The sequence below is a fragment of the Helicoverpa zea genome, chromosome 29 (genome assembly GCF_022581195.2).
Source record: "Helicoverpa zea isolate HzStark_Cry1AcR chromosome 29, ilHelZeax1.1, whole genome shotgun sequence".
NCBI lineage: Eukaryota > Metazoa > Arthropoda > Insecta > Lepidoptera > Noctuidae > Helicoverpa > Helicoverpa zea.
Window position 1 is genome coordinate 5,924,124 of NC_061480.1, and position 9,692 is coordinate 5,933,815.

At 37.1% G+C, this 9,692-nt stretch overlaps 1 protein-coding gene across 1 annotated transcript; it reads right to left on the minus strand.

Moving 5' to 3' along the window:
• Positions 1-6,626: 6,626 nt before the first annotated feature.
• Positions 6,627-8,980, minus strand: LOC124644053. The gene is made up of 2 exons (XM_047183243.1): positions 8,792-8,980; positions 6,627-8,709 (listed from the first exon to the last, which is right to left on the minus strand). Exons 1-2 carry the CDS (start codon positions 8,868-8,870, stop codon positions 7,469-7,471), a joined length of 1,320 nt encoding a protein of 439 aa, XP_047039199.1. The 5' UTR covers positions 8,871-8,980; the 3' UTR covers positions 6,627-7,468.
• Positions 8,981-9,692: the final 712 nt, after the last annotated feature.

Here is a 9,692-nt window from a genome sequence, read left to right on the forward strand (position 1 = left end):
ATAGGATACATACCCATTGCTCTAATTTATTTCGAGACTTGTTTCAATAATTTTGGTATTTCATCGCACACCGAATATTTAACGTCGCATAGCATTCGACGCAGCCGGACACAGCCCGTCTGTATGTTCCGTGGCATTTCGATCCAACAGCAATCTGTGCTCGAACGGTGGATGAATGCTTTGTGTTCATGCTGGTGCTGGGGCGCTTCGATGACGAGGATAACGAATGGTGCGTCGCGTCATCGTCGTCGGCAATCGACAGTGTCGGCACGCGGACCTAAAATTTGGGACGTTCGGTCCACAGAGCGTCACAACTATCAAGCCACTATACCCCGTGGTACATACAGTAGACTGCCTTGTGGTAAGTAATGGAATGAGTCTCCAAATACATGGTTGAAAATAGGTACAAGTTCCCCTATCGATGGTGATAAATGTTGCCGTTCATGTAATATGTAAGAACTGTAAGAAGTAGGTAAACCGTCCCTTTACTAATATGCGCAGGATTGCGGTGTTCCATTTTATCCGCCCTGAAAAAGCTAAGCTTATGCAACGTCAGTGTGTTGAGTGACGTCAGACGCCCCGGAACGAGGCGCATGACATCACAGGCTTATCAAGCGTCGCCCGCGCCCGCTCAGAACGAGCGTGCGCCACACATTAGTATGTGAACCTACGAGTCGATGCGATCGGGCTCCTGAGTACGGGACTCGATACTGACTTCCAGCGCTATCACAATGTAATTTTTGGATTCACCAATGTGAATGAACAAATATTTCATACAAATAATAGTATAAACATTTTTTTTTGTTTGCTTGTAGGCTCCGAAATTTCTGAACTGATTCGAAAAATTATTACTGTTGGGAAGCTACATTTTCCCCGACTAACATAGGCTTTACATATTTTACCCGGGTGCTTCTCATGGAAGACGACTGAAACCTTAGGAAAGCTAGTAGTCTATACAAATATTAGAAAGTTGAAGTGTTCGTTTGCTTGTTAGACGCGCTAACCTCAGAAAATACTAAACCATTAAAAGAAATATTTCAGTTGTTATACCGCCCGTGAATATTGACTAAGTACTTTATCTGGCTAAGCGGAGTAGTTCCCATTGGGCGTATGCAAATCCGATGGCAGAAGCTAGTCTTAATCAAACCTCCTGAGATTTTATTGTGATAGAGCTAGAAAATATGTGTCTAGGGAATAAATTGAAAATATTTCAATACAATAATCTATTTCTGATATCTACACATTGTTAAAGCTAATTATATACAGGGACACTTGTAAGTAGACCGCATCCTATCATGAGGTGATAGTATAGGTTTGTTATTATGAAGTGATTCATCTTCTATCCAAAAACACGCAAAGACGAGACTTTTAACTAATAATAAAAATTTATACGTGTACCTAGACGACTTGTTAAGAAAAGATCTTGAAATTCGATTATCTTGAAACGGGTTAACTTTTGCCCAGTGTATCCCATGGTCAAATTTGTCCTTATTGACCTATACTATAACCTCATGAAAGGATGCGGTCTACTTACCAGTAACCCTGTATATCCAAACATAATTGATGCAAATGGGCTGAAGTGACATGGTTCATCAACTTAAAGACATCATCATCATTTACCGCGCCTTTTCCGAACTATGTTGGGTCCCGTGGGAACTACTGCCCATACCGGGATAAAATATAGCCATAGGCTAATATACTAATTACACTAGTCAACAAAATTTTCCTTTTTTATTGTATCCAAGGTGAAACATATAATTTTTTGCAGATTATCTATCACAGAATCGAAGTCTAGAACACAGGACTGCTCTAGCAGTTCTAGTTTTGGAGAAAAACTAATCTGAAAATACCTAAAAACGCTTTTTTAACGATATTTAAAGCCATTTTTCTACAGACACTATTTTTTTTTCGTATTTTCTAACTAAAGAATCATTTAGTACTGCTCTTCTCAATTCAAATCCAGTTTACTTTACATCAGGGGCCCGATTCTCCTAAGTTAATAATGTCAAAATCGAATAGTAATCGAATCGCAATACGATCGTAATAGCAGTTTTAACCATATCGGGCATTCTGCTACTAATAAAAGACCAATCGTATTCGATAGACATTTGATTGGTGTGCGATTGGTATGCTATTTTGGTAATTTTGGTCTATACGGTAGTTTGCCGTGCAATCATTTTGCAATCGTAAAACATTTGCAGACAAAATTATTCATTATTGAATGACAGAAAATAATAAAAACGTTTATTTCAAAGAAAAAATAGCGGAATGCCACATACGCTTCAATAGTAATCGAGTCGGGATTGGATCTCAGTCGAATCGAGTCGAACGTCAATCGAAGGTCGCTTAAGTAAAATTAGGAGAATCGGGCCCCAGTACGAATGTAGAAAAATGGCTTTAAATATCGTTAAAAAAGCGTTTTTAGGCATTTTCAGATTGGTTTTTCTCCAAAACTAGACGTGCTAGAGCAGTTCGGTGTTTTAGACTTCGGTTCTGTGATAGATAATCTGCAAAAATTTATATGTTTCACCTTGGATACGAAAATGCTGTTGACTAGTGTTATTAGTCTATGATATAGCCTATGTTACTCGAACTCGTTTTCTGATGGTAAAAGAACGTTTGAAATCGATCCAGTAGTTTTTGAGTTTATCTATTACAAACAAAGTTTTCCTCTTCATAATATTTATATAGAAAACCTATACATAATTTACACATGTAAGAAAATATCCCTATTCAAAAATGCTTTAACAATAGGTACACAACACTTACGCAGTTTTCGTCTTCCGTCGTCTGATGTCATTTAATAAATTGTAATTTAATTGATGCAATAGATATCGTCTCTTAATGTTTGTGTAGATTAGTTTGCTCTATTGTGTTCACAATATGGACGTCTCGAAAATCTTGTAAGTTGAGTTTAGTTCTTCTAAAAATAAAAATGCTAAAAAAACAAAAATAAACTATTTTTAGCGTTTTTAGAAGTCAATGTCTAGAGGGTGCAGCTGTGATTATTTTGCCACCGACTTCCGGGCCGATGCACCCAAAAAATAGTTATTTTTTGTGTTCTTAGTCGGTATAATATTGTGCTTGTGAAGTTTTTATGTTTATATAATTTATATATTCAGAATTTTCCTAACTGATCCAGGCGTCTTTGAGTAGGAATCAGAAAAAACAAAGCTCCGACGAATTATTTGAGAACCTCCTTTTTGGGAAGACGGTTAAAAATTTGGATTATCTGTAACTAATGTAATAAATAATTAATGTGTAATATTTCCGCTCCGAAACTATTGAACCTATTTGAAAAATGTTTTGAATGTTGGGTAGCTGTTCTATCCCCGGATGGCATCATAGGCTATGTTTTAGCCAACGACTCTCGTTAGTCTGAATATATTCAAACGGAACAACTTGTTCGTCTTCTTCTTATCGAGTGAGCTGCAGATGCTGTTGTCAGAGTTTTCCCAAATCCGGCCTCTGGTGTGGAATTGTAACACCGACTGCTACTGAGTAGCATTAGGGTAAACTAAGTTTACGTGCCCTCCCAGGCACGGGGGTGACCAACTTTCAGACTCCGGGCTGCTTTGTGAAAGTTTATAAATGCAGTTAACTGCCTCGTTGCGGCTGCTGAGTACGAGGTCTCGGGTTTGATCCTCGGGCTGAAATTGCTTTGTGGCTTTAAGAAACATTCATTAATTCACCCGTGTATCGGAAAGCTCGTAAATGTCGGTCCTGCGCCTGATCTCTCTCCGGTCGTGTCGGATTGCCGTCCCACCCGGCTATGAGGGTGAAGGAATAGAGTGCACCTGTGTCAGCGCAAATGCTTGTGCACTATCATATTATGTCCTACGGAATTGGCTGATCTCCTTACGTGAGACCAGCCGCCGAAGCCGAAAATCGGCTAGGAGGACTATAAGAAATAATAGGTCTTTACCTATGAAATTGCCGTTTTGTATGAAAAAAATTAAATGCTGCTTGTGCCGCGATGCTGCACCACGGTACTCATATTCCATAATAACTTGATTTTTTAACGTATCCACGATGAAGAAGAAGATTGAAATGCGATCAGAATGTAGCACTAATCAATAAACTAATGACTACTTTTGGAAGATGAATTCCATGTTTTTTTAATAAAATTAATTTGAAATTACAATTCTTAGCCAAACAAAAAATATTATGATTTGAAATGTCCATTACCGCAGAACGGCAATTTCGTAGGCATTCATTATTATTTAACACGTTATGTAGGTAACAATACGTGTTATTTGTCCTTATATTATAACAATAGCTCTTGTTTGTAAACATAGACCAATGTTTTCACAAAATAAACTATCTTTTAATGTACGCTTGTTTGTTATATTTTCACGAAAAAGTAGCGGATAGATTTGATGAAACGCGTCAGTAATAAACCAAGCTCGTTATAGGTAGGCTACTGTATATCCGGATGCGGTAAGTACCATGTGTTTTATAGGATATAACATGATAATTTTTTTATGCCATTTTTAAATTGCTTTTACAATATTAATAAAATACTTAGCATTCCATACCTATGTTATACAGGTGGTACCTACATTTTACAGTCTAGAAATAATATGGACCCTATAGGGCACAGCTTAAAGTAGTTGAAGAGTTTAACAGGAGTTTTTTACTAAATTATAATTATACTTAACAACATATTAGTTAGTGTTCATATGAGTCTTGGTGTGAGTGTAACAATTCTTGAAATGTATTTATTTATTACTAGCCTATAATGTCCCACTGCTGGGGGCAAAGGCCTCCCCATCTCGTTTCCACACTTCCCGAACTTTCGACCGAGTCCACCAGTCTCGTCACGTCATCTCTTCCGGGGCCTACGCCGCCTGCGGTGTCCACTGGGTGATGTGATAATAGTGGCCCATCTTTCCGGATGCATACGGCTAACGTGTCCAGCCCAGTTCCATTTCAAAGTTGCAGTCTTTCAGCCTACATCAGCCACTCCTGAGTGCTGATTCCGAGTTTTTTGAGCGTTCGCAACTCGATCCGTAATTATAACTCTATTGAAATAAAGAGTCGTATGCTGCGTCACATGATTTAGGTAGGTATAACATCTTCACTCATTTTGCCGGTTAATAATGTTTACACTCGCAAAAGTGAGAGCGACTGTAATACGTCCAAGTACCGATGACAGTCTTTATTAAATAAACAGTTCAAAGATAAGTGCTACGTAATTCAATGGTGTAATAATCTTCGCATCGAAAAATTTAACTTGCAAAACTCGCACTAGGCACTCTGTTCTGGAACGTATTACGGATGCGATCCGTCCGTGTAATACCTAAAAGGCTACGTTCCATTACTCTTTGGCAAACCTTGAGTTTGGAATATTTGTGAACAGATTCTTGAAATAAAATGATTAAAATATAAGATATTTATTTTTTTCTTTTACAGTGGGCTGGCGATTTTGTCACTAATCTACATGATGCTACCAAACGAGGCAGCCATTGACCTAAATTCCTACAAATGCCCCCTAGAAGACCATCCCCAATACAAAAATGATACAGTTGGTAAGTTTCTATATTTCTATACTATAATATTGTACAGCTGAAGAGTTTGTTTGCTTGAACGCGCTTATCTCAGGAACTACTGGTCAGATTTGAAAAATTCTTTCAGTGTTAGATAGCCCATTTATCGAGGAAGGCTCTAGGCTACTTTATCCGAGTTCGTGCAGAGGTTTCCACAGGATGCGGGTGAAACCGCTGGCAGAAGCTAGTTGTGTAATTATATCTAACCATTTTAAAGCGGTTCCCCTCGTCCCGTGGGAATTACTGCCCGTACCGGGATAAAATATAGCCTATGTTAGTCGCAAATAATGTGTAGCTTTCTAATGGAGAAAGATTTTTTTTTAATCGGTCCAGTAGTTTTTTAGTTTATGCATTACAAACAAACAAAGTTTTCCTCTTTGTATTATTATAGTATAGATTAACTAAATATCTATAATCTATTTCAGTGCACAATATAACGAGGACACGAATCTGTTTGAACGGCAGAAAGAAGTTAGGCTGCTGTGTTCCTCGACAATACTGCAACTTCAGCACATCACATATTGACCTGACTCTATATGGACCTCCTGGGTACCGCACGTGAGTATCAAGAGTGGATAAAAAACTTTTTTTTAAATAAACAATCGGTGAAAATACACACATAAAGGGTTCCGTACCATTATTTATAAAACCGCATCTACCTGCTGCAAAAAAATCACGTTTGTTGTATGGGAGCCCCCCAAAATATTTATTTTATTCTAGTCTTCAGTATTTGTTGTTATAGCGGCATCAGAAATACATCATCTGTGAAAATTTCAACTCTCTAACTATCACGGTTCATGAGATACAGCCTCACGACGGACGGACGGACGTACAGAGGAGCGAAAACAATAGGGTCCCGTTTTACCCTTTGGGTGCGGAACCCTAAAAAAAATCTCAACGGATTGAAAACCTAATCCTATTTTGAAGTCAGTTAATCGTTGTATATTTACTACATACTAACTTTGCTTAAAAAACATATCCTCTTCCTTTTTAGGAATTCGGTTAAAAATAAGATGCTGCGTCAATACCTGAAATAAGATACGGTACTTCGATACCATCCGCAAAATAAACAAATAATATTTTATACAAAATTTTATTAAATATCTATTAATTAAATTCTTCATTATTGTACATAAGTCTTCATACTTACAGTATTACTTATAATAACAAAAATAAAGATTATTCACAATGTCACATCTATCCGAATGTCTCTCAAATCTCTAATAGACTAAAATACTTTTGCGTACATCCCTTAAACATAAATATTTAGGGAAAGTTAGTACCAGAGGAATGCCACTTTTCTAAGTTTGTATGCACTTTCTAAGTATATCTTAGACACCAATGGCTGGTAAAAAGGTGAAGGAAAACATCTTGAGGAAACCTGGACTTAAATAGTCTGAAATCACCAACCCGCATTGAGAAAGCGTGGTGATTAATGCTCAATCCTTCTCCGTGTGAGAGGAGGCTGCAGCCCAGCAGTGGGACGATAAAAAGGCAGTAACAGTACCAGTATCAGAGGAACTCAAACTCCAAGGTTTTCTTCATGTAGTGACCTGATTTCTTTTACATTGACAAAGATAAAGTCAGCTTCGGGTACCTCTGGTACTAACCCAGACTTTCTAATATAACTGGCAGTCAAATATACTTTTTTTTTTTCCATTGCAATCATGCTACCAGTCTTCTGACTATAAGCAGATAAGGTGAAGTTTAAGTGGTCAAATATAGTAAGAGTAAAAAATGTTCAATGAATCTAAAGCCCCGTTTTTAAAAAGAGAAGCAGTTCAATATGTTTGTTAACGAAACATACGCCTCATAGAGGTAACATTAAAAGTTACTTTCTGTAAGCAAAAATTGTTTATAGTTTATAGAAACCAAACATAAATCGATGAGTTTTTATAACAAATCCAATAATAATAACTTTAACACTCATGGTACCACTTATTTTTGGCTAGAAAAGAAATACTGAACAACCGTTTACAATGAGCACATTGCCAATCAGTTTCATTGCTATGCTTTTCACTAAAATGTGATTCCCACGCTTCTTTCCAAGATGTCGACTTTGTACCCGTAATCTTAATCTTACAAACCATACACTCCGTTTTCAACCATTCCCAAACCAGCGGTATAATACCATCAGATTTCTGAACTTTATCAATAATGTACATGTACACTGGTGTAATAGTTTCTTCTAGTTGCAAATCGTACCGTGTGTCCGAATTCTGATTATTATCCGTGTACAAGTACCGTACATAATTGTACTTGTTTGCATGTCTCCTGTAACTGGCTGGTACGGTCAATGGGTCAATAACGTCAAGTTCGTTTTTTATTAATTCTACGATTGATTGTATGAAATCGTACATTTCTGGGTACCGTTTTGCACTTTCTTGTAAGATTGTAGAGAATTGCTGCAAGAAGGAATTCCTGCTACAAATTCTTTGATTTTTCGATTTGTTACCGCAATTCACTTCGAAATCTCTAGAGAAACTTACGTCAGTTGTGGTACGGTCTTTTCGTGCTTTATTTATTAGCACATGGCTAAGTTTGTACGATAATTCACGAACGAAAGAAAAATGTGGCAGTGTTATAATGATTTTCACCCAACACCCCTTAAGAATCTCGTCAAAGGTAAGGTTCCTTAATTTAATCCGAGAAGGGGTGATTTCGGTCATGTTAAAAACTGTATTGTTAAGATCTAAACGAGGTTTTCTGAAAAAGAGGTTGTTCAACTGTTCTCGTGTGCATTGGATCTCCATGATAACATCATTTGTTTCAATGCTTTCGTCAACTTTTGATGTCTCTGGCTGGTTAGAATTTGAATTTATATTCCTTACTGCTTCCTGTGCTAAAGGTTTTGCCGCTTCGAGCATAACGCCTAAATACTCCTTTAAGTTTTTATATTTATGGTTTAAAACTTTAGAAACGGCTTCAAAGTCTTTAATTAGGCTGAGTTTCGTTGATATACGTTCTAACTCTTCCCATTGAGGCCAATCTTTCAAGTATTTTTTAATTATTTTGATGTATATGTCAACTTCGAGCTCGTGGCTCGAATTCACACAAATATTGAACTCGCTCTGTAATATATCTATGATTTGTGCGTTCGTCATAACTGTGTTCTGCTTGTTTCTTATTAAACGTCTTAGTAGAAGCATTATTGGACGTTCTGCAATTCAAAAAAGTTAACATATTGTAGAAAAGTTCGTAAACAAAAAAAGTTTACATCGTTTCTTCAAATAAATACGTACTTTCATCACCATCTGGGTCCTCGTCCTGACTATCAATGTACTCTACAGCTTCCACACTGTTCGAATTATCTTCCTCCATAATAAAACCTTAAATTAAAAGAAAACTTTTGAAATAAAATAACTCACATGTACGAACGCAAACAAAATGCAATTTTCAAATTTTCTATTTGACATTGACAGTAATGACAGTACCGGATTTGATATAACATGATACGTTCGAAAATTAAGAGTTGTCGGAAATAAGCGTAAAAGAGATCACAATAAAAAGGAATCCTTAATGATTATAAGTAAATTCGCTAATTTCATTAAAGCGCTTCGAAGACAGGCGGATTTTGACAGCGTTGCCTCAAAACGTTTCTTAACATTGAAGCCATAATTTTTGTAAAAGCTGCTAACGACAACTGTATTTTTCCAGGACATGCAAGCACGTATGCTGCCCTCAGAAGTACATCTTGGCGATACCATTACCAGTCAACAGTACTAAAGTAACGGCTAAACCTACAGTATCATCATCATCATCAACATCATCATCATCACAAGACGTCGATAGCTCCAGCGCGGATCCTTATGATAACTTTGTTGAAGATGATGATTAGATCATGTAACCTCGCCTTTACACTTGCAAGTTGACTCAGTAAAAATTACGGAAATGTTATTTTGCAAGAAGGAACTACATCCCGCATTATAATAAAAAGTTGTTTAAATCTGTTAAGATCGTGGCATGTGTCACAAAAAATCAACCGTATACGCGCGATGAAATCCGGTAGTTTGCTTTCTTCCACTTTCAGTTACTTTTTTTCACTGGAAACGTGCGACATATTATTGTTTTTCGAGCAGAATGTGTCAGGATAACGTTTCTGAACACCCCTTTGTTTTGTAAACAATCGTTAGGACCCGGCTC